Source organism: Varroa destructor, unplaced genomic scaffold (genome assembly GCF_002443255.2).
Source record: "Varroa destructor unplaced genomic scaffold, Vdes_3.0 BEIS01000002.1, whole genome shotgun sequence".
NCBI lineage: Eukaryota > Metazoa > Arthropoda > Arachnida > Mesostigmata > Varroidae > Varroa > Varroa destructor.
The window spans coordinates 48,852,166-48,876,320 of record NW_019211455.1 but is presented as its reverse complement, the minus strand read 5'-3'; the positions used below and the strand labels follow the sequence as shown (position 1 = coordinate 48,876,320).

At 38.3% G+C, this 24,155-nt stretch overlaps 4 protein-coding genes and 1 long non-coding RNA gene across 15 annotated transcripts; 2 read left to right on the top strand and 3 right to left on the bottom strand.

Annotated features, from left to right (window-relative positions):
- Positions 1-55: 55 nt before the first annotated feature.
- On the top strand, positions 56-6,960 carry LOC111245687 (uncharacterized). 8 transcript variants are annotated; one of them, XM_022794349.2, is made up of 10 exons: positions 56-197; positions 935-1,291; positions 1,619-1,766; positions 2,276-2,404; positions 2,532-2,657; positions 3,012-3,198; positions 3,768-3,999; positions 4,410-4,949; positions 5,211-5,433; positions 5,872-6,960. In XM_022794349.2, the coding sequence occupies exons 2-10, from the start codon at positions 1,104-1,106 to the stop codon at positions 6,097-6,099; spliced, it is 2,001 nt and encodes a 666-aa protein (XP_022650084.1). In that variant the 5' UTR covers positions 56-197; positions 935-1,103; the 3' UTR covers positions 6,100-6,960. The 8 variants fall into 8 exon arrangements, with proteins under 8 accessions (XP_022650084.1, XP_086837567.1, XP_086837566.1 ...); XM_086981441.1 differs by having other exon boundaries at positions 74-197; positions 1,130-1,291; XM_086981440.1 differs by having other exon boundaries at positions 133-227; positions 1,130-1,291.
- Positions 6,961-8,084: 1,124 nt separating this feature from the next.
- On the bottom strand, positions 8,085-9,252 carry LOC111244965 (cytochrome b-c1 complex subunit 6, mitochondrial-like). The gene is made up of 2 exons (XM_022792600.2): positions 8,943-9,252; positions 8,085-8,314 (listed from the first exon to the last, which is right to left on the bottom strand). Exons 1-2 carry the CDS (start codon positions 9,096-9,098, stop codon positions 8,225-8,227), a joined length of 246 nt encoding a protein of 81 aa, XP_022648335.1. The 5' UTR covers positions 9,099-9,252; the 3' UTR covers positions 8,085-8,224.
- A 127-nt stretch (positions 9,253-9,379) lies between these two features.
- Positions 9,380-13,069, top strand: LOC147757931 (uncharacterized). Its single transcript, XR_015322158.1, has 2 exons — positions 9,380-9,662; positions 11,371-13,069. It is a non-coding gene; the product is annotated as an uncharacterized LOC147757931 (long non-coding RNA).
- On the bottom strand, positions 12,548-19,763 carry Noc3 (Nucleolar complex protein 3). Of its 3 annotated transcripts, XM_022792598.2 has the most exons (8): positions 19,461-19,763; positions 16,877-16,950; positions 16,237-16,445; positions 15,891-16,125; positions 15,273-15,528; positions 14,005-15,064; positions 13,350-13,596; positions 12,548-13,009 (listed from the first exon to the last, which is right to left on the bottom strand). In XM_022792598.2, exons 3-8 carry the CDS (start codon positions 16,423-16,425, stop codon positions 12,762-12,764), a joined length of 2,235 nt encoding a protein of 744 aa, XP_022648333.1. In that variant the 5' UTR covers positions 16,426-16,445; positions 16,877-16,950; positions 19,461-19,763; the 3' UTR covers positions 12,548-12,761. The 3 variants fall into 3 exon arrangements, with proteins under 3 accessions (XP_022648333.1, XP_022648332.1, XP_022648334.1); XM_022792597.2 differs by lacking the exon at positions 16,877-16,950; XM_022792599.2 differs by lacking the exons at positions 16,877-16,950; positions 19,461-19,763 and having other exon boundaries at positions 15,891-16,097; positions 16,237-16,375.
- A 1,943-nt stretch (positions 19,764-21,706) lies between these two features.
- Positions 21,707-24,049, bottom strand: mRpL12 (mitochondrial ribosomal protein L12). 2 transcript variants are annotated; one of them, XM_022792912.2, is made up of 4 exons: positions 23,891-24,049; positions 22,571-22,721; positions 22,199-22,387; positions 21,707-22,017 (listed from the first exon to the last, which is right to left on the bottom strand). In XM_022792912.2, exons 1-4 carry the CDS (start codon positions 23,962-23,964, stop codon positions 21,901-21,903), a joined length of 531 nt encoding a protein of 176 aa, XP_022648647.1. In that variant the 5' UTR covers positions 23,965-24,049; the 3' UTR covers positions 21,707-21,900. The 2 variants fall into 2 exon arrangements, with proteins under 2 accessions (XP_022648647.1, XP_022648649.1); XM_022792914.2 differs by having other exon boundaries at positions 23,875-24,018.
- Between the last annotated feature and the right edge of the window lie 106 nt (positions 24,050-24,155).

Here is a 24,155-nt window from a genome sequence, read left to right as displayed (position 1 = left end):
CGATGATTTGGTTACTTCTACGAAGTTTTATTGCTGCTTATTGATTTCCGTCGAAGCCTAACGCGCTAAAGCTTTTCACCGAAGTAACATTACTTGAGCATCATCTGGTTGCTTATTGTTTTGGTATAGGCGGCCATTTATGATCTGTGTTTTGTATACAGTATATACTGAACTGCAGTGCTGTTCTCTCTGCTATGGTACACTCGATCGTCTAGAATAGACGCAATGTAATATCGAGAAATAGATCTGTTTAAAAAATACACCATATCCGCACACATGAAACAACTGTGTCGTACATGTATTTATTGATGGACGCAAGGCTTTAGCAAATAATCAGAGAGTGTCATTTGGGACTTTGACATGGCGCGCCGATTTCCGAGAAGGAGATACGCATCGAACATTGCGCGCATGATTTTCTTATAGAGAAGCGTTTAAAAATGCATTAATTTAAAAATTCAACGTGTAATGTACAACATGTGTAAAAATCGACGATATGTGTACTCATATTTTTTTTAGTACTTCTACTGCGTGTATATTGTTTACTGAAAAACCAGCCAGAAATATTTACGTGTCTGTGCCTATTCTTCATTAATTTTATACAGCTTTACTTTAATACAATATACATATATACATATATATATATATATATATATATATATATATATATATATATATATATATATACACATATTGTTGGCTTTTATACCTTTTTGGGTTTGCAAACATAATCTTTTCTAAATGTCACAGTTGTTACAAACCGTTTAGATGCTTACTAATTTATAAAGCATCCTTTTGTGTGCGAATATCTGTAGCGACAAGGCTAGGTGCTATATTTTATCTTAATATTATTTGTCAACCACGTTTCCTTGATTCTATTAGTTCCATTAGCCATACTACAATATTTGATGAATCTTTTATGGATCTCTATTGGTAGCGTCTCGAAAGACGGGATCAGCTTTTGGTAATCTTCGGAGGCAGGCATGTTTGCAACAAGCGGTTCCAAGGCTTGCATATAGCGAAACCCTACCATATGTCGTAACGTTCGACCCAACGAATCGGTCGATCATCACACAGAATCTACTGGGTCACGAAAGATTGCGAAAATGCGGCCCATAATTCCTATGAATAGTTTGCAGGCAGTGGAGGCACGCAGACTGGGTCCGTACAGTCGTCGAATGCAAAACATGTACAGGTACCAGAATCGGCTGATGGCCAATTTAAATGCGTCACCAAACTGGATATTTTTACCTGTCATGAAGGACTGCAGCAGTGGAACTCCTCAATTTCTTCAGTAAGCTATGAAGGATATCATTGTTAAGATAATTTCTTATTTTCGTAGTTCTTTTAAACATAATCGATGCGACACGTTACTAGGTAATGCAAGATTAAGTGCAACCAGGTATTTAACTTATAATTATTTTCACACTGAAGCATTTCGTTCTGACGCACTAACCTGTTTAATTCGCTATTATTAAAAGCATAGAAATGTTTTCCAAGCGTTTACATTAGCAGATTAATTAGTATTTTCTCATTTATTTTTTATATTGACGGTGGACAGAACGTGGTTACGTCGAACTGGAAATAAATATATATATATTTTTTTAAATATATTTTACAGTCATGATAAGCTTTTCCTCGACAATAACCGACGCTGTTATTCGCTCCGCGGTCCTAAGTGTAAACCAGTCCAGACTTACGTACTTCCAAAACGAAGACGCGTCGGCGGAACAAGTGAATGCGTGTTGAGCATTACGCTTCCTGGAATGGTATGAACCTTATAATTTGAGAAGCGAACGAATTTTATAACACTATAAATAAAATTATAAATGTGACAGTCAATGTCACGGCTTAGCAAGAACTTTGCATGACTTTTCTTAGCGTTTTCCGTACACTGTAAATGTTTAGAGGTTCAAACTTACGCATTAAATATATATATATATATATATATATATATATAAAAGAAGCAAATAATCACTGTACCGTTTATTCAAATACCAGCACGATTGGCTCAAAATTTTTGGTATTCTTCTATGTTAAGGAATAAATAGTTCACGTTTTACCCAACAAATACTGGGCGCTTGCCTATTCAAAAGAAGCCTAATTCAAGATTCAAAAACACTATTGTTGCTCCCTGCGAGAGCAAACTTTTATTTATGGCCTAGATTTCGATTACTGAGTTTTCCTCGGCTGTTATTAAAACAAAGCTCGTTTTTGGTAAAAGTGGACAAATTAGGTCATGCGTGCTTATTGATATTTGTTATTCTGACTATTACAGGTAAATCCTAACCCGCCCCCCTACGAGCTGTTGTTAATACTAACAACAGTGGACACTCTGGAAGTCCGAAATTTGCATACTGGAGATCATCTTAACACAATTAATCTTGCACTTCCAGGGGATTCTACGGTAATTTACCAATCACAGTAATAATAATTACTACCATTATTTATTGAGTAAAAATCTTCATAGTAGTTAATCTTGCACCTGAATGGAAAATCAAGAACGAAATTCTTTTGTTGCTTTTTCGTTTCAGTTTCACTATCGCGCGATGCAGCATGAAGAGGCAAAAAATCAGATTGTCGTTTACTCGACGAAAAGTAGCTCTCACCTAGTTTTATGTTATATGGTTATTTTAAACATTGGTTCCGAAATCACCAAGGCAAGTAAAATATAACAACGAGAAGTAATGCCTACATCTCGTTTCGAGCATCTTAAGTGACTATTCATTTCTGCATAGAACCTACACGTTATGCAAATGTTCTATCTACCTGGGATTTATTTAATACTTGGCCCGTTGACATAGAAATCATATCTCTAGCGTTTTTTACAATTGAGTTCCATAGTAATCATCTCAATTAAATCCGCACTTTGTTACAGCATGCGCATTTATGGAAGCTGGACATATTTTCAGCATTAGAATATCGGGCTTCATTTGTAAAATGACCGTGTTCGTTCTTCAAATGAGACAACCCAGAACAGAGTGACATTATCCAAATGTCGGATTGTAATGCAGGCTTTGCGTGTGCCGTTCCCGCGTCGTGTATTTGGACGAGCTCTGGAAAAAGTCTATCTTCAAGATGGCATTCTGTACATGCTATACCGCAAAAAAAAGGAAATGCGTCTCTACGACTTTGACGAGATTGTTCGAATGGGTCAAATTCGAAACTCTCCGGATTCAGAGCCGATATTAGAAATTACAGGTAGGCTTAAAATGTACGCGATAAAGGGCGCGAATTCGCTTTCTTCTCGAGAACTCTTTAAGTGACGGTTTTTACCTATGAAAGGCAGCTGCGACCGTTCATACTAAAAAGTGAAACATCCTTCATGCAAACTTTATTTCTGAAGCGACAAAAAATACGTGTGTGCATGACTGGCAGGTTGCTTTGTTTTAGGTCCGATAGTACAGTAGAGCGTCTGAAAAAAGGTGTGGCTGTCATTCCCCAAGGTCGTGCTGGCTTTTATACGCCTGAATGTACAATAAGGCTGTAGCGTTTTAAGTTAACGACGAATCTCTAGGTAATAGTGAAAGATTCTTATATTACGTATATAAGACTAGTAATAGAAAATACCATTGTATTTCAAGGCTTGAGCTATGCGACCTTTTCGTCATATTACACGTATGACAAAAAGGCCGCATAGCATAGTGTAGTTTTGTACATGTTGATAACAGGTTCTGTTCCCTGCACGACATAAATTACGCGTTCTATACGGCTTTATGTGTCTATTATATGCATTTGATATGGTCTTCTTATTACCCTTGCGCGTGTAGCACTTCCGAAACCAGTTCTAGTTGTACCGAATGCCGATCAGCAAGTTGAGATAGGAGGTTTTCCTTGTATGTATGTCACTAATTTGCCGGGAAGTGAGACATACTCTGTACGAACTCTCGACCACCGAGAGCTGGGACGATTCGAGCAGTCGGATCGTCTGCGCATGGACTCCGTGCGATTTCACATCGATGGTAATGGACACATTGCCCACGCCCGACAAGATATGATCAGGTTAGGGTCGTGCAATATTCTACATGTCAGGTATTCATAACAGAGAGAATACCTTTGAAACCGTTAATCATCGTATTACACTTGATAACAACATGATAAAGAATATATACTAAAATATGGGTCCTTTTTTTTTCTTTGCGAAAGACAGAGAAGTTTTTAAACATGAACTCGTTTCAGAATATATATGCCTCTTCTTCGAGTTTTCAGCCTATGGACTCTATGAAATGAATAAATATTAATCAAAACTAAAAAAGCAGTACGTATAGGTGTAGTACATATTCACTGTTCAAAGTTAACCGTACAGAAAAACAAACTCATTATGTGCTTTTTTGTGTGAATTGGCAGGTACCCTTTCCAGTATTTCTTTGAATCATTATTTGATCATCATGTTTTTGCGCACTTTGTTTTAGGTACTATAAAGTCGAGGTGGCCGATCGAGATACAAGCAAATCAGATACTTCTTCTTCTGTCAGCACAGTACTGCCTGAAGATAAGCCAGCATACATTTTGAGGCCTGTGAGAGACATTTGCTTTGACGGTCAGGTGCCAACTAGCGCCCCCTTTGACTGCGCTGCACCTACAGAATCAGGCGAAAGTACAAGCCAAGGCCGAACTAGCAGTCAACGTTCCACAGTGCGAGATGAGCGTGAAGACCACGAACGGGAAATGCGGCGTCAAATGTCATTTGTTGAGCTTCAGGAACAAGGCCAACTAATACAGCATCAGAACGAGATAGGTTCAATCGAAGTTGTCGCGTACGTGCTGGCTCCTTATCACGCAGCTGAACATTATGAGGCACCTCCTCAAAGTTCACTTGGACAAGTTCCAATGAATCGTCAGCAGCCACCCATTACTCCCCGACGAGCTCGAAATGTTGGTCGAGGTTTAGCTTTGCCAGATCGTGATAATGGAGTACCTGCAGGCACTTATCCCTTACGTAGGTCACAAAGGTAGTTTGTCCCCGCATTGTATTTATGCGTTCGTCTCTGTAGGATTCTTTCGTTTATTTGAGTAATCCGTTCTCGTAAAGTAACATATACGCTATACAATACCTGTAAGCTAATTTATGCTCGTTTGAGCGTAATTCGAGTATCACTAGTATCCTCAAAAACAGAGCAGTCTACCTAATCGATCTTATTTCAGTTGCCAAGTTGCCCCTTTGTTAATAAGTCGTGTCAAACTTGTATGATTCGCATATTTCTGCCTTGTAGAATACACCATCTAGCGAGCATTTTCGGAGTGCCTGTCTACTATGACGAGGACCCGGACGAGAAGCGTCTACTATTTGGTGATGACTACGAAAATGAGCTAAATATGTTGTTGCTGTTGGGTCGAGAGCCAGGTGATCGCAATAAACGTGGGATTCTACAAATGTTTGACGACCGTTCAGGGCGGCTGGTCCGTACGATGCGTTTCAACAAACCGCTCGAGACCGTAAGTATAATTAGATCTTCTCCTGTTTCTGTCGTGTAATTTAGGAGAGGTCTGTTTCTGCTTCGAGTAGTAGTATCGTCATCGATCATTAAATCCCGTTATAATACCGACCTTCAAATATTTTCAGTATCAGTTCGGCTTAAGCCTAAGATATGGCGGCTTCAGTCGCGGTGTCCAGAGCAGAAACAAGAAAAACGTCGCAGAGGCAATTTTTTTAAATAGTACTCTGGTTCCGCGTCAAGTAACTACTTTTCCCCTGTTTGGGCTGAACAAGCCGGAATAACCATGATCTAAAATTAGTTTTGAGTACTGCTGTTGAATTCACACAGAAGTCAGTTATGTGCTTATTAATTTATCTGATATATATGCTTGTTGCTACTGCTGCTTATATTTCACTGTTTTTCTCCGTGATGTGCGGCTACTTTACCACTTCGCCAGCATGTCGACTATACGCTAATACTGGACCTGGACGTCCTAGTTGTAATTGCTCGCGCGCAAAACGCTCCTGTTTCGTACACCCACGTTTACCGACTCACCAACGTTGACTCATTGTCGGAGGTTGACTGCAAGAAGGTTGCTGCACTCGGCCCAGATCATCGTTACTCGGTGTCCTTCCCCACCGCGGCCATAGATCGCGATCACGATTACGATTTCGATTTCGATTGATATTTTATAGATGTAAGTTACAAATTAGTCGCTAACGGCAGCCGAAGAAACGTACAGTACACAAATATTGTATGCCGTAAGCAGACTGCGATAATTTGTATTGTCAGAGCAGATTTTTTTCTCGTTTGTTACTTAACCGACTGGCTAATGATCAATTAAAGATTGCACAGTACAGTCAAATAATAGTTATTCAAATTTGAGAGTGCTTATGTAAAAATACGCGTGGCTTGATTACTATGCAAAATCGTAACTATATTAATAGTCGTGGTTAAACTTAAGAAGTTGTTGGGTGATAGTACTATTCGTATAACGTAAGCAGATGTCAATTGTATGAAGATGCCAACGACAACCAAATCAGAGGTTATACATCGTTTTGATAAGTGAAATTGATTACGCATAACCAACGATTACCTGTAAAGCACAAATTTGAAGGAAAGCAGCGAATCATAAGAGGAAAATCGATTTTTAAAGGAAAAAGTTTTGTTCTATTATATGTATGTATTTTTAATACTCACTGAATTGAATTATTCAAAATTGAGTGTGTATACTGATAATGACAAGATTTAAAGCGTACGGCTTTGGTCAGCGAGGATAAAAGATAAGGAACGTAATGTTTGATTTAGGAAAAAATATTGGTGGGTGCATACAAACTAAACAAGGAGGCAACAGCTCTTAGCCGTAAATCTATTGATAGTTTCATGTGTGAAGCGATTTTGGTCACAATGTTACGCCACTTGTAGCAGTAGAGCTACCGTGACTAATTCATTTGATTTTTCAAGGAGGCAAATGCCAGTAGCAATCAGGAGTTGTCTATGCTGTAAATGAAACTATAAAAGTAGATTCAATAAATTGCGAACCTTACGTGCGCTTTTAGTGTTAATTCTAAGTACTTAATATAATATAAGGGTATGCATTACGTATAGAAATGTATGTATTGACGAAAGCGTATAATAATATGTAAACAGCTTACAATTCGAACTGTGGTATCGAGACAAGCATGTAACACTACTTGCTCAACTCAAGAAAAACAACAAACAGAAACCATGATTGCTTCATTGTTGCATGCTTATTTACTAGCATAATGTACTGAAGGTGAAATGTTTTCATGTGAAAGAGCTTGAGTTAGTTTCTTTTGCGAGCTATGTTATTCTTTTAACTTCTTTAATACCTCTAACAACATACCTCAGAAAAGTAAAATAAACACTCCAAAGATTGATTAAAGATATAAAAAGGTGGGAACAGAGGATAAGGGAAAATTATGAAAATTTAATTTAGCGAAATTCATCAAAGTTTGCCTAAAACGCAACTCACTACGCTAATTTACATTCACTGTTCCACCTACCTTATTCGAAAAGGAAAACTACTGGGTGTCAGCTAAAAAAAACGTGAGTTCTGTAACCATGTCTGACGTCATTATTGGAAACGGCACGTTGTTGGTTGCTTTTGTCTTTAAGGAATCAGATACAAGCATTCGAGAGTTTAGTAACAAAAAACACAGTGGATGCTGCTGCCTGCTAAAAAGGCAGATTATAAATCGTTATTAGATTCGAACAACGTACAGTCGACACCTTTACGATTAAAAGAACGTGGATCCTTGTTATCAAACCGGGTTACTTGGATTTCGCGTTGATATAAATCTTGGTTTCCTCAGTTGACAAATTGCATTTGACGTTAAGTACCTTATAAATTTAATGCTTAGCATTTTTTATATGAATTATGGAATATAATAAAAAAAAATAAGATAATGCAAGATTCACGATCCCTACCAACTTAGCTTGGTGAAGCTGCTATCGCCATAATGAAGTCCATAATCTTTAAAGAATACCGGCGTTTTTCTAAATAAAAAGTTTGCATAGTTTCTGCTGAAATTACTAAGCTTGGCTCAGCTCGGCCCACAGATATGTTTATCTCAACAGATTTTCTGTTGTAAAAACATTATTTCCAATAATGCCCCTAACTACTTTAAGATAACAAGTCACTGCAAAGGAAGTGTTACTTGACTCTCTTTTTTATTCTATTTCTTACATTTCATTCAAAAACATTATATTTCAAAGGAGAATCTAAAAAACGAGTAGCTGTTTTTAATGGTCTTCGTGAAGTTGGCGCATTCATTTTGTTTGTTTATTTACTTCAAGTGCTTGAAGAGGTCAGGTGCAACACAATGATCGACGCAGTGTATAAAATCGAATAGCTCCTCCGCACAGGTCTCCGTCGTCTGCAAGAGAGGTTTTTCAGGGCGAAATGTTGAATATCTCGGTTGGTATTTTCTATGACGTTGATACTAACAGCACCGTTGTTTGTTCTCTGATCAGTAACGGTCTTTGCTCTTGTATTTGCAACCTACTAAAAAGTATCGTCAGAGAATAATAGTGGATTTCTAAATATTAAATAGGAAATGTTACACAACAACACCATTATCTTATGATGAGTTTAATATAACATCATATCATATTCAATGTCAAAGTAAAGATGACTACATAGAAATGAAATACCCATGGCATTAAGAACACCGCTTGTACCTTCGTATAATTCTTACCGCTTTGTCACTAACCAATGCACGTACAAAGCCTTTCGCCAACTGAAGGCTTTTGAGCATTTCATCTTAATCCGACTTTGCGAACTACATTTAATATTAGTCGAATAAACAGATTTCTAAATTTCCTAATGTAGTGAGATTTTTGCTCAAAGCTGTAAATAAGAACTTAGTCATTTTGTCTACTTCCGCCTACTGCTTAACGTGTAAAAGTAAGAAGCCACGCTTTGATATAAAAGTATTGCCAGAGTACTCACTTAAATAAAATATGAGACTTTATCTACAAGGTTACCGCACAGCATCTCCTTACCTGTTTGCGAGAGTGGACCCGAGCTTCGCACGCATCGAATTTTTCTTTGTATGCCGCACACTTCGGTTTTTCCCCACACTTTGCGCGAAGCATCACCTGGGGATCAACCAGTTCACCCTCTTCTTCAGCCTTGTACCTTCGAAAGAATCCCGGCATGGTGGCCACAAGATTTAGAATTCTAAGTTATTGGAGAGACACGCTCCCCAGGGTCGAACCTAACGAAGCGAGAAACGCAACTCCCGACCTGCACACTTCTTATTTATGGAAAACAGGCCACAAGTACGCTGCAGAGGACGAGCCATACAACAGTACTACACATACATAGTACAGTAAACATCGAAATCGTCCGCTCGGGACCGTATGTAACATAGAAACTTTCCTAAATTTGCTTGGCGATAGGACAAGTTATGATTTGTGATCGGCATCGATGGCGCGAACTGTGCGTACGAAAAAAGTAAGAACTACAATACGAGTTGCAGGTTAAATGCTTAATGTTTCTGTAAATAGCTAGAGAAATTCGGAAAGTTTAAGAGAAGAGTTAAGGAGGTAAAAGTTTGACCTGGTAAATAAGATCAAGTATCTACATCAAATGACGAAGATCTAGTTTATCAGATTCATCAACTTGGGCCACGCAAATATTTTTCCCCATTAAGAAGTAAAGTTAGCCATCACAACGCAAGTAACATGGTTTTGCAGAGTGTAGTGTACGCCATCAATGAGGTCAAGTGATCATATTGTAAAACTAGCTTTTAAAATAGTTTATTGATATTTAGTAACGTACCTGTGTTTTATATTATTTTATATTTTATAGATATTTTAGTGACGTAAAAGCAAATATATAAAGAGCAAATATATTCGAACCGTGCATTGCATATATCATTGAGCAAATTAACAATAGCCATTGTGGATAGGCATTGCTGTTGAGCATTCAGCATCAGACGCTCGCTTCCAGAATGAAACGAAATGTGGCCATTTACGGATTCGAGCCTAGACTGCAACGTATTTTTAAGATTATTAGGCAAATAAGTTATACACTAAGCTATAGCGAGGACTGCCCACGACACCGACCCATATCAAATATTCTCACATAGCCTAATAATATATTACTTCCTAGATTCATGATGTAACCAGTCATGTTTCAAACCATTTTTTTTCTTTCTAATCACTGTAAGGTGTGTTTATTCATCTACTCAAATGCATTGAAACAATTTGACTTTCGTTATTGACCGCTCTAGTGCGCACACGTGAATAGATAAGCAGATAGTAAACTAGGTATAAGTCAAGTACAGACACTCGGGCAGTTTGTAACTGGGTGAGTTCTAGATACAAATTATATCAGATATGATGAACAACTGCACGAAAGCGACGCTGGGGGAAAGTGAGGAAATACGGTTTCGAAGTGACCATATATTTTTTTTTAAGTTTTTGGTACTCATGAATTTGACTTGAACCCGGCAGAATGGCAGTTACATGAAAACTAGTTGGTAAGGCCCGGCCGTAATGAATGAATTGTAGCGCAAATAGCTTCTAATATTTCACGATAGTTGTTGGATTGTGCGTACTGTATTCCATGGGAGAAAATGCGTAAATAAGTTGTAATCGTTAATAATAACCTAATTGCGGTAATAAAGTAGAAATTTTATGATAACTATCGTCGAACACACACTTTAAAATAATCGTGTATAATAAGGGATAAAATATTTATCATGAACGTAAAATTTTGTGATAGTCCGATATGCATTTAAAGTAGAAAGAGTATATTTTTTCAAGGCTCAAATTTTAGAAAAGAGTATGTATACGTATTTTTGAGAACGAGGGAATATATTGTGTTCTTTGTAAATCTTTTTTAATGAATACGCACCTTAAATATTACCGCATAGACACAGGGATATTTGGTTTGCGATTTGCTTATTATAGGAATACTGCAGACAGACAGATAGGAACATGAGATCTATCATTGGTATGAGATTTCTTTGTTGCATCGCTCATTTAGCCTAGGTGTATGTTGGAGGCAGCATTGTAATAAAGAAAGACGAGAGTCCGCTTTACCTTGTGAGTCTTAGAACAGTCGAGGTAATTATCATATGCCATCAACTTTTGACTTTCTTGTGTCAATTTTTGATTACTTATATGTGTATGTTAAAAATTTTACATCTGATATCCCTACGTATTTCAAAGTTGTTTCGTGCGTCAGTCTTTCAACCAGAACAGTTATGTTAGCTTCTACACCTCCGTATACTTGATTTATTTAGTATTGATTACTTTGTAAAATTTCGCTCGAGCTTGTCCCTGAGCGCAAAGTTTGTTCTAGATGTGTACTAGATCTGTAGGAGAAAAATAAGGCACATACGAGTGAATACTACAGTTCGGACTGTAATAGAATATGCTTTTACTTTTGTTGCACGATTTTTTTTTATTTTTCATTCAGATCAAGATCATTAAGGAAAGCCGCCACAGTAAACACCCGCAGATCTGTTTTCTTCCAATATTTGCATCCAAATGACTTGCCCCGCGGATTAACGAAGCCTACACTTCCTTTTTACGCCTTTTGAAGGCTTATTTTAATTACTCAGATGTGCCCATGCTCAAAAAGGATAAAGGTAACTGCTGAAAATACAATACAACTTTTGCAGACGTTTAACTCGTTAGATCTGAAAAGATGGCATAGCAGTCAAGTGACTTCCTATTCTTTAGGGGCTGGGTTTAAAGCTCTCTGAATGTTTGATCTATAGTTGATCATAATCCGAATGGAAATGATTAGGTTAGTAGCCGCAGTGTTAATTGGACGCTGACTTGAAGCCTTTGTGGGCCGGAGATTAACACTAAAAACCTCTAGCCAGGGAATCCATCCATAAAAAAGAAATTGATCGCGGCGAAAAACAGTTAAGTTACCTTCCTGGTCGCAAAACCGTCTTGATCTGAACTTTCATTTTTCTAAACTACGATCAAGTTCTGCATGGTAAGCAGTGCATTGAAATACTGACAATGACGTTCGGACTTCACTCCATGTATTTCCCTGGACAGCGCTTGCGGGCTTGATACAAATGTTATCTTGTGGGAAGGTAGAAAAAGGATTTAGAGAATCAGTTTCTGTTGTTTTTCTTCAGCTCCAAGAAACGCGTTCTCAGTTCTGTGACCGCATTTAGGTGAAGAACACCGGCGTAGCACCTGAACTCTTTGAAGACGACTAAAGTGAACACAGTTACTCCCAGAAAATGCATGACACTGACGTCATGTAGCACAAAATTTTATGGAAAACAATGTACAATGAACGAAAAAACACCAACATTATAATGGGAGTCGTAGATACTTCTAGAGAACAAATCACCTATCACTCACTTGCCATAGGTAGAATTTTTCGACTAACCATGATTCTCTGTCGCAAAACAACTAAATGTGAGACTTTTATTTACAAGAGTTTTATATTACGGAAAGGCAATACGATTCAGTGGAGTGTATTATCTGGTTCTAAACAAAGCCAGTAGACAGCCGTGCCTGTACATATGTTGAAGCATATCGCACTTTGGCTATGATTTTTCCATAAAAACACTCGCCTAAACATTTAATTTCAATACAAAACTAGCAAAAATAATGAAAACTAAATATAAAATAAAAACAATCATATATTTATTGTACCAAATAATATTGGTCTTTTGCCATATACCACGTAATCAGATTTTTGCTTAAGTGCACTTAAACATCACTACATACATGAATGCAAACTCCTTCGTGGGCATGCAATAAAAAGTTCTTGCTATTGTTATGCAAACTACTTTCGAATTCATATGTATACTTGTAGCTGAACGATCTGTTGTCTATTTATAAACTATTATGATACCTAGGCGCTAGATGTTCGCCGTGTGTCCAAAGCGCGATGTCATCTTCGAGCAAGGCAATGATGGCCTCGCCTTTGCTAACTGAACTCTCTTGGGTCCAGAGAATTGGTTTCGTGGAAATAGAACGTTTTGATTTGTCAACTTCATCAGCGATCTCAACAGCGTCCCGCTTACGAAATGCGCCGTAAACTTGTGACGGTGTCGCTTTACTAATGTTCTGCACGAATTTATCTGTAATACCATATCAGTAAAACAAGAATAAATACGTATTGAGTATTGATTCAAGCCTGATCAAGATCTTTCGTCATAAAAACGCATCCACATACACAATTTTAGCCGTCTTATTCTACAACAATCATCAGTTTTGATTGTTCTTGGCTATCTTTCAGCGCACCTACAAATCAGGGGTACCATGCTCTTGGTAGAATGCAACGTTGATAGAAATTCCAACTTTTTTTGCAACGTAAGGCCAAATATATAGGAATTTATCTCTGATTCAGATCATCTTTCAAGTTACGCTGTATTTAAACACCCATCAAATATAGAATAATATAACGAAGACAAAGCTTACCGGGTACTCCTCGACTGCCCTCAGAAACTAACGCGGCAAACCGTCGAACCATCGGAACATAATGTTTCGTCAACAGAGCGCATTCCCATAGCACAGCACTAGAAGCATTCGCATGCTCTGGATCGGTGAGTTCAGGTCGAAACACGCCTGATCCGACCTCGTGGTCTAACAACACGTCTAGCTGGTGGTGAGAAGTCATAAGAGCACGAGCCATTGATAGAAGTGATAACGTGCTGGCGTCACCTGCCTGGGAAATATTGAATAAAATGTAACATTTGCAGTGACATCGTTAAACGGAATTGGTCTTCTGTACTTATATGTTAAAAAAGATCGTCAGGGGGAGGTTCGAATTTATTCTCTTGCCATCCTCATCCGCTTACTAATAACGTGCAGTTATAAAGAGTGCAGTACGCCATATCAGTAGCGAAGAGGCTGACAATCCTTTTAAATGGTACAAAATATCGAGGATTAGTAAAGCTTTTTCGTGTACCTTTGCAATGTTTTTTTTGGTATTGTTTCGTTTATTTGTGTTGGGAGTTGATTAAAATTTCTCTGTTGAACCTGACTACCGCAATGGTGCCCATGAAAGAGACATACTTCAGCTAATGCAACACAAGAAAAAATGTAAACGACGGAGCGTAAACGTCTAACTAACCTGCAATGAAACGGTCAATAAACGCTTAGTAAACCCTAGTAGTCTTTGATAACTGGCATCTTTTTTTTTAAGCAGCGTCATGTCAAGACACTGGAGTATCGTTGGCGTGAAGTCATATGGAGAACAGGCATTTAAGTTCAGGAAGGTAGCGTAGAGTTGCGTATAGAATCGGGTCGGATCCACGTTTAATACTTGGCCCTGTCCGCTGAGTATTTTAAAGATGGTTAGCAGACAATGGCACGTCTGACCTTCCGTAAGCTCTTCGCTCTCCATGAGACGATGGAGCACGTCAAGCAGATCATCAAAGAATTCAATGTTTAGCAGATGAGCATACTTAGAGAGACCTTCGAGAAGTGGCGTAAGCAGCTGCGATGGCCTATCATCTTTCTTGAGAATCCAAAAATAGATATTCATTAGCTGTTTCAATATTTCCGTGTGCACTCGACTTTTGCGGTCTTCGCTGTCCTCGGCACGAGCTTCTGCCAACTGTCTGTCAAGTTTCTGCAAATCTTTGTGCCGGCGATGTTCAGCACGAGACATCTTGCTCAGCTTACTACGGATTTCCTTTAGGTCGATTGCCTCCTGCTCCGATGACTTCGCTTTGGCAATACGTAGATTTAACAGGGAATACAGCACCTTTGGTGGCAACTTGGCTGTATATGACTTAACCAATAATTTGGTATGCTTGACGCACTCGAACACGGTTTCACCGAGCTGGTCCTCCCTGTAGATGGTCTTCAGACAATTGTATGACGCATCGGAAATCACGCTATCCCGATTGACAAGACTGTTTACCATGATTGCGGCAATTTTATCGCGATAATTGAAGTAGGGCCGCGCTGTGAACACTCGAGAGAACGCTTGAATCGCTGCACGGGAGAGCTGTAGCAAATGCGGCGGGACCTCGAAATCAGGTTCGCCATTTCCTTTGGAATCACTGTATTGGTCATGAAATTGTTTGGACTTTCGGCGCTTCACCCGTTTTCGCTGCCTCTGTGTACGCATCGCGCGGTACTGAAGCTGAACAAAATCTTCGCAGACTACCAGAAACCGTTTGTACCTGGACAGAGTAAACAAGAAATAGTTGCTCTGATATACGTCAGCACACTATTGGCTTGCTTCGCTAGTAACAGAATATTACAGCTGCATCGGTTTGGGTTAATTTGGGGTAAACAACATATAAGTGAGAAAAACTAAACTATTTTCCGCGTGTCTGAAGTACACGCGTGTTCCGCGGGCACCTAGGAAACGACCAAAAAGGTACTCACAACTTTAAAAGGGTCCTTTCGTACGCCATGAGTTCTCTTGTTTCCTTTTTGAGTTTGGGACCATTAGCTGTAGGTTTGGCATCCTCCTTGACACGATATTCTGGCAAAATGTCTGCAAAAACCTCACCGAGTGACAACAACGCTACTTTTTTTATGGCGTATCCTGCTGTCCCCGTCATTTTTGTCATTTGAAGTAAATCGTTTATTTTACGATAGTGTTGCTCAGGGTTTTCAACGATATCTGAGCATACATTACCTGCAATGAAAGAAAACTGCTTAAAGTCTTCAGATGATGTCTATCCTTTTGTTCAAAGGATCTCAGTCTAAAAAAATATAACAAATATAAGGCAATTGACGGTTAATTCTGATAATACAGGACTGGCGCTAAAAAAGGGTCTACTTGAACAAAGCTAGTTTTATTCTATGCAGACGATTTTTCTCGTTTTACTATAATCGATTTTTAATTGATTCGCCCTAGTGCATTTGTTGGATTCATGCTGACACATTTTAAATGCATTTTGGATAGATCAATGGCAGCAATTTGAAATGATGTGCGCTAATACTGTGTATTGTTTCATTAATAAAAATCAGTAAATCATTATAGTTGTGAAAACTAACCTATCTGTAACATGTATTCATTAACCTTGACACTTTGCTCGGCAAGCCGTTCCGCCTCACTTTTACATTCATCTTCAACTTCTTCGTCCCCTTGGAGTTGATCTTCTTCGTCGGTGGATGAGATAAGCTCATCAAATACTTTCGTCATTGAAGGCTCCTCCTCGTCAGAATCAACGTCTTCAGGTCCCTCAGCTTCGGTAATAGCCGCTTCAATAACAGGAAGAATATCAACCTCCTGAACATCGGTATAGATGAAATAAATGAAGCATAATCATGCTATCAAGAACAGAATAATTAAACATTAACACTAGAGGAAGATCGCTTTCAGTAAAAATCATACTCAAACCTTGTATACGAGTTTGCCTTTGTGTTTAGTGGGGAGTAATGCTTTCTTCTTGGCCAGATTTTCATTTTGCCGGCGAAAGGTGTGACGAGTCCTTTCGAAGTTTTCAACGCCATCCTCCTCTGCGGACGATACACCAAGGTCTACCTCTTCTTCATCGTCAATACGCTTTCGCTTGTAGGATATGCCCATTGTTAATGTGGAGTAGTTCTCTGAATAAAAAATCAGAAATAAAAACCTATATATAATATCTGAGTTCAAAAGAACAAGAAACTGGAAAATATTATGTTTGCACAAGCTTTTACATCAATCGTAATTAGCTGCTACTTTCGACGCGTATCGCCAAGCCTTTAAGCGTCCTTAAATTCATATTAGTCAACGGAATAAAGAGCTTTTGAGATATAAAGCGTCCTCCGTCTCAATAATATTTCTCAGAATGAAAACACTTAGAAATGAGTGAAAATACGGAAAAAAAAACGACTCCTTTGCGTCTGATTTCGTAGCACCTTAATGCATCCACAGCCATAAAATAAAACGATATATAATGATATACATATTTGTTTTATATAACCTCGGCGCTTTTTCGATTTTGCACACATTTCAGATTTTCGCTGAGTGTTCAGCGATGTGAGTTGTTTCTTACATTTTATAACACGTACCGACGTGTCTCTTTGTCTCAGTTCCATGCACCCACACAAGACGTTTAAGACGTTTTTTCTGTAGACGTACAAATAGCAGGGTTATACTGGCGTACGTTTTGTTAGAAGAGTTGTATGTCATGCAGCGAGAGAACAGAAGAATTGATCAAAAGAACAAGCTTTATCTCGTTCGTAGCACTATAAGGAGATCCGAGTCCCGCTTTTAATATTTCACAGCGTGTACGAACTTTCAAGGCAACACATCAAACCTAACCTACAAACAGGTCAAAGTCAGTCAAATTAGTGTTGAACTACACGTAAACTGAAAATCTCTTTCGACAAGCGATTTACATACGAATTTTATTTTAATTTATTCACTTACAGAAATTATAGGTGTAGGCCACATAATTGAGCCACAGCCAGATATATTTCAAATGCTATCTCGTTGACCTCTACGTAAAAACACAGATTCATCTAAGCCTTTCATTTGCATCACATGACACTACTCGCCGAGTTGTCACAATGATCAAAAAAATATGTACATACATACACCTAAATTCGATTTTATACCAAATATACACTATTATACAAAAGTACTTTCTATATATTACTATAATTTTCAAGTGTATGCAGCACGAACGCCTCAAATATTTCTCGTTCACCTAGTGTTCCATCATCATTTCATTAGTTTGCCTGTTCAGAGAACAAGTTCAAACGAAGAACTTATCTACTTATTATCAAACCAACCGTCACCGTATATCGTTAAATAATCTCTTTCATAAAATACGAAAACGTCACGCTCGACCTACGAGGAATTGCACAGTGTACATCTCAACTGTAAGGTACTGAGCACGCTACAAGATCGTGTCAACAGATTAATTAACTGAGCCTTCCCAAAGCATGTACAACCCACATAATACGCATTAAAGGCGCTAAAATTGAGCACAAGCAGGAAATAAATTTTCATTTTCTCTATGGACTGACACAGCACGAATACGTGAGTTCTTATCACGTAATGCAATCAAATCTTGTTGTTTGCGGAGAGGACGCTCATCTTTTACGTTGGCCCTGCCAGTCTTCAAGCAGTACATTCGCTGATCGGTCGTATCTTTCTCACGAGGGCTCTTTTGCTGCATGTCAACCAATGGACTCTTTCCGGGGGGTCTTCTAAACCCACGACTCAAAAGGAAACCTCTACATGCGGACACTCGGATAGCAATCTTGGCCTTTATCCTTTCCGTGAGTACATACAACAAGTCGTACATCTCCTCAAGTGATAGTTCATCACGATCTTCATAGTCAATATCCTGCATATTGTTACCACACTTTTGGGGTAAAATTGCCTCCTTCGTTGACTCCAGCACTATTCGTTCAAGGCTCGTAAGCATCATGCGAATATTAGTTAACTCCGGGCACTTGCCATCAAGCAGATTAGCTTGTGGAGCTTCATTGAAATCCAGAACCTCCTGAAGAAACCGCACCTCAGCAAGGATACGGCCCCATGAATCTTCCTGGTGGAAAACGTGCGAATCTTCTAGAACACCACACATGATGAGGTGAAGCTTGCAGCTCGGAGGAGCTTCGTTATTATTTGGGAATCAAAATACGATTACAAACTAATTCAAAGACCGTGCTGATACGGGTTGCTGCAAGTCTAAGTTGCATATAAGGAAAATAAAAATATTGCGCAGAAATTCGGGTAGTGCATTCAAACGAAAAATATATCTTTAACTATGGAAGCCTTTAACCGGGTGGCTCGCTAGTTCATTTATTGATTTCAGTGTTTATATGACGTACCTTAACAAGGCCCTTACGAGTGCGGTGATATCTGCGTATTGCCCATCTCCTATCAAATTAACTTCTCATAATGCTCATCTTGAGTATCAACAGAAACGTAAGGTTTAGATCTTCTGTTTGGCCGCTGGACGGCCTTCTAAGTACATTGATCCACAGAACATATTCCAAATTCTGTAGCTTATCAAACCTTATATAAACGGGTATCCTTGACAAAAAAAACGTATGCCTTACAACATACATGTACCCACGATTATTACACAATAACATCGTATTATGACACCTGCGACTTAATTCGGACAACATTATTCTAGATAACCCAGTTGTCCCTATATATCTTAATTCGTGCACTGAACAAACATATATGTATAATGTTGAACAGTAATGGTCAACTTGAACAAGTGGATAATTGATTGATCCCAAAATCTGATGTTCGTACGGCAGTTGCATTAGTATTGCTAACTATTTTTTTCTACCTAACGAAGTTGCTGAATTTTACGTCACAGAGCTTGTTGACGTTTGTTGGTAGATGTGACTACATTATGAAATGGTCATTCACATTAAGCACTGTCAAAACAACAAAAGCAGCGTGGGCACTTATTCATGGATGCGGCACTCGACTGGCGTTTAGTAGCTGCGTTATTTTGTGCATCCATTATATAGGAATATCCATCCTGGAAAATGAGGGCCGGAATTATTTGCACTCTGAAATATTCGTAAAGGCACTAACTTGAAGAAAGGCTCGCCAGTCCATTCTGATTCTCTGCATGGCAGTATTATGTCAGGAATACTCACTGGATAAACGTTGTAGCTCAGTTGTTAAGGTTTTTGCGGTTTCCCACTTCCAGCCACAGGACTGATAAAAGCTAGTTTACTTGAATCATACACAGAAAGCTATAGAGTTACTTTCATTTGATATCATTTACGATCTACTTGATACACATTCACACGCACTCACACCTGAAGCTTTTCCATCCGAGAACACAAGCCGAAAAACAATCGAAGACCAATCATGGATGAATCTTCCGAATTCAACTATTTAGAAACAACAACAGGAGTACCGCATGCACGTGGGCCCTATTTTGGCGGGTAGATGACAACCGCAGATAGCCACCTTGGGAGCGGCCGATACCGCGCGGAAATGTTCGGTTCGTTCATGTTACTATACAGAAGCTGCACGAATAAAGAAAGTTTTGCGTAAAGAAGTAAAACGAAATATGTTTACATTTTATTTACCTAATTTGCAGCGTCTAAATCGATCCAGAAGTATGGCCTAAGTGCAAATCTGAATACTGCTTTCCTTGCTGCTTAAGAACTTGTAAAGCTTTGGTAAATAATCGAGAAAACAGAGTGTTTTTTTTATTATAATGCAAGATTTTTTTAATTTTTGAAATGTCAAAACGTTTCAATATGCACCCGTCTTCACACGGCCGGTAAAGATGGACCTGGGTTGTAAAAAACTTCATTGTAGATATAAGGAAAAAAATTAAACGCAGGAATGATAAAAGAATATATAAAATTAAACTTATAAATGTGTCAAATGATTTTTTTAACGAACGACAGCATCAAATGGTAAAATATTGAAAATATAATAACAAACGAAACAAGTTTAGGGAAATAAGACCATAAGAATATTATATCTCTTGGTAGTACTTCAGACACATATACATATATATATGAATTCACGCCAACAACACATACATGCGGAAATAAAGTAAGTTATTGTATATATATAGTGCTGGAACTAAGTAAAGATTGGATAAAAGAAATTGCTAAAAAGAAGCTTTTCAGTAGTTGTCAAGTCAGGCTCTGTAGCTTGGGTGATTGCGGTTAGTTAACCAGTGGGAACTTCGTTTGCTTTGTGTCAGCACAGAACTGAAATTCCTGAAAATCTCGTTATGGCATTCATTTAAATGTCGCTGTTCTGTGTATACGTCATCCATTTATACATGAATGTCTGTTTACGACGATTACAAAACATTACTCCTATAGTATGCGAACTTCATGCAATGGTTAGCTTGCAAAACTTACGTTAGCAATGAGAGGTTAAGAGCAGCACCTATTGTTATCAATCATTTCCTCTTGATTACGAAAAAAGCATTAAGTGACTTCCGCTTTCTTTTGGAACACAATAATTCATCGAGGATCCGAATCAACCGCTTTTATTGCATTGCTTTCTCACCTTAGCAATCTCTTAGTAATTTTCCCTTGAAGAAACTAAATAGGGACATTCGTACTAGTGGTTTAGATAGAGGTTTGCATTATAATGTTTCACGTTTTACGATTTCTGCGGCTTGTGTTATTAGGAAGTTATTAGGAGTCGTGCAACCTGTTGTAATGCAGACTTCGCTGTACTGTGAATCTTTGATTCAGACAATATGATAGGAAAGATTAGAGAACTTCAATTGTATTCCTCAAAAGCTATTCATCGTTAAGCTTGGTAGTTTCAGATAGATCCTGAGTTTCCATTTGTAGTTAAAATTGTTCGGAGGCATACGAAAAGGACCATGAAGTAATGGTAAAGGCCAATTGCATTGTATTCCCGTTTGCCATCTACAACAGGAAATGTGAATAGTACTATTTAACACTTCGGAATATTGCATCGTATCTAATTTTGTAAGATTCTGTGTGAGACGTTACTATGCATTACGGATGCCCTGAATACTTGGATGTTATAGGGGATCACGGACGCCGTGCCGGACGACGTTCAACTGATGGAGTACTCGCAATTCCCAGGACAAGATATCACTGGAGGAATACTTTATGTGATTGAAAATACGTTTAAGTAGCTTAGATGTTACATTGCTAACACATAGATGTGAAACGATTGTCACTAGTTTCCAATATAATTGCATCCAGCTACTAGCTGGTATGAATTATACACTGTAAACTTAATCATTGGAAGCAATACTAATGGTAATCCTTTTTTTAAACCATTATTTTGAAAACCTTTCAATGCGCTTCTTATTTTTTCGATTTGAGCATTATTTAGAACTAGAATCGACAACAGTAAATCTGCACCAGAATAATGACACACAAGGTCGCATAATAATGTAAAACTCTAACCTTTATTTATTCTTTATTATTACTATTATTTTTGCAAACACATCGCTTAAAATAAAGGACGCGTACGTATCAAACATACTGTTGTTTTTATAGGCCTTAATTATATGAATCTACAGTTGGCGCTTGGAGATGCAGGTGACACGATCACTTCGTACCGTATGTTTAAGGCCTAGAGGATTTCGCAGCCTCCTCCGACAGCTTCTATTGTTTTTTTCAACCCTTCAGCCTCTTCTTTAGTTAGGTCGCCCTTTATAACTTGAGGCACACTCTCAACAAATTTTTTTGCCTTTAACGAGCAGAAAATGCCAAAGTCGTTTAAAAATACGATTTTACGTTAAAAGTATAAATTACCGTTATGATTAACGCCTGTGCATATGCACAATAATTAATTATCTGTTCATTTTGCATACAAATTGTGCTACTTATAACATAATTATTAAGGAGACTATGATTTAACATAGGCATACCTGCACGAGATTAGTACCCTCCATAATATTCTTGAGTTCCTTGATGAGGGCGATCTTTTTAGCCTCATCAAATTTGACTAGTTTAAGTTTGAACGATGTCTGCATCTTCTTCACCTGAGGCTCGTCGTCCTCTGCAGGCGCAGCAGGGACTGCTGGACCAGCTGCTACGGCAGCCATCATAGGAGTTTCCTAAAAGTCATCAGATATAGAAATGTTTGCTAAAAATACTTATTTAAAACCCTTGAAAATATGATAACAACACTATTTACATTATATAAAGGTTACTCTATTATGCATAGCTCATGTAACTAACAGCAAAGTAACTAACAATTAGCTTACCACTGCATGAATACTAATACTAGATTTTTTTACCTGAATATTTAACGTCTTTTTAAGGAGTTCATTTAAGTCTGCTACTTCGATTAAGGTCAGCTTTGAGATCTCGGTCACAATGTTTGTTATCTTCTCGGGATACTGCTTCGATTCAACCGGCTGCGGCTGGGCGATGGCCGACATACAGCGGCTATGAAAAAAAATACAGAACAACGCACAATAGCAACATAAATCCCCTGGACTTTACGAAGTCATACTGCATATAGAGCCACATATAATAGCTTTCCTCACCAAACCCGTTGCATAACCACAGAAAGGTCTAGCTGGCTTAGAATTCCTTCAGCACTGGAGCTAGGTGGAAACCTGTGACCGTAACCAATCTTCCGGTGCAAGATTCTCAGTTGTCTGAATCCAATACTACGGTTTACAAAAGCTAATTGTTACCTTTTAGCCCATTTACAAATTAATAGCGATAACCATACTTTGTACTGTCGAAATCAGGTTTATGTATATAATTATTTGCTAGGACGCCGCAAATATACGGAAAAAAGATTACATCATGCTAAAATGTTTGATTATTCCAATCAAAAATTTGATGGTTGTGAATGCAATAATAATCATATAATACTTTCAATAAAATTACTGTTTATGACATTTTAGCTCCAAAAATATAGGCCCCTAAAGCAGTCTTTTTGTAGAGATGCAAAATTTCTTTTATTTAGGTTCGACGCCGCAGCTTGGTTCGCGATTCTTGTGAAAATGCGAAAAGTAGTTTCAAACCTATATTTAGGGGCCCTTTAGTAATTAACAATAACATTTCATCATCACAATGTTCGCATCGGATCTCTGACTTCGACGGATGTTAGCAATTGGGGACAGAAATACAGAACTTGCGTCCCATCGTAGTAAGCTTGTCTTGGAATACGCGGCACATTTAACCTTGTCGATCGCAGCTTTCGAAACAAGCGAACACGCTTCCTGGCAGTGTAAACTGTTGAAGAATCTAAGATCGAAAATTTAGATCAGCTGCAACAGCAAACCTACTGTGACCCTGTTTATTCCGGTGGAATGGTCAGCAGGCGCGATGTGAACTTCAGCACCAATTTTCTAAGTATTGGTGCTATTTTCACTACTTTTAATAGATTACCTGCAACCCTTATTAGATTAACTATCTCTGAACTAACGAACTTACAGCCGAAATTTTAATTAAGCCTGTAACGGTACAGTCAAAAAATTTAGTGCCGGCATCGCTGGTTGGAGTGCGCGGAGATGTGCCAGGACTCTTTCTCGTAAAACTAAATCCGTCTTCGTCAAATTGCTTTCAACGTACTGCTTGGACTTACGTTTTATTGATCATACCTGTAACCACGAAATTTGTGCCCATTTTGGAGCGCAAATCTTGAAAGTCGTAAAGCCATAACACACCCGAACATGCTGTTAAACTGAAAACTAGATGTACAATAAGAGACTTAACGGCAGGCGCACCGATTCAGTACTGATCGGCAAACACAAATGTATACTAAATACTGGTTGGCCTGCCAGAGGAGCCACCGTATAATTTGCGTCATCTCCTAAAAGGACTCTAGTAAATGGCGTTAATCAAAAACTTAACTAGCCTTCATTT

What these genes read in the sequence shown, in the direction of transcription:
- LOC111245687 (XM_022794349.2), top strand. Translation starts at nt 1,104, where the DNA reads ATGCGGCCCATAATTCCTATGAATAGTTTGCAGGCAGTGGAGGCACGC. An exon ending in GGAACTCCTCAATTTCTTCA is followed by an intron (nt 1,292 to 1,618) that starts GTAAGCTATGAA and finishes TATATTTTACAG; the next exon opens with TCATGATAAGCTTTTCCTCG. An exon ending in CCCTTACGTAGGTCACAAAG is followed by an intron (nt 4,950 to 5,210) that starts GTAGTTTGTCCC and finishes TCTGCCTTGTAG; the next exon opens with AATACACCATCTAGCGAGCA.
- LOC111244965 (XM_022792600.2), bottom strand. Translation starts at nt 9,098, where the DNA reads ATGCCGGGATTCTTTCGAAGGTACAAGGCTGAAGAAGAGGGTGAACTG. An exon ending in GGGTCCACTCTCGCAAACAG is followed by an intron (nt 8,315 to 8,942) that starts GTAAGGAGATGC and finishes CCTCTCTTGCAG; the next exon opens with ACGACGGAGACCTGTGCGGA.
- Noc3 (XM_022792598.2), bottom strand. Translation starts at nt 16,425, where the DNA reads ATGGGCATATCCTACAAGCGAAAGCGTATTGACGATGAAGAAGAGGTA. An exon ending in TGAATACATGTTACAGATAG is followed by an intron (nt 15,529 to 15,890) that starts GTTAGTTTTCAC and finishes CTTTCATTGCAG; the next exon opens with GTAATGTATGCTCAGATATC. An exon ending in TATTGACCGTTTCATTGCAG is followed by an intron (nt 13,597 to 14,004) that starts GTTAGTTAGACG and finishes AATATTTCCCAG; the next exon opens with GCAGGTGACGCCAGCACGTT.
- mRpL12 (XM_022792912.2), bottom strand. Translation starts at nt 23,964, where the DNA reads ATGTTCGGGTGTGTTATGGCTTTACGACTTTCAAGATTTGCGCTCCAA. An exon ending in CACAAATTTCGTGGTTACAG is followed by an intron (nt 22,722 to 23,890) that starts GTATGATCAATA and finishes TTTTTTTCATAG; the next exon opens with CCGCTGTATGTCGGCCATCG. An exon ending in AAAAGACGTTAAATATTCAG is followed by an intron (nt 22,388 to 22,570) that starts GTAAAAAAATCT and finishes GATGACTTTTAG; the next exon opens with GAAACTCCTATGATGGCTGC.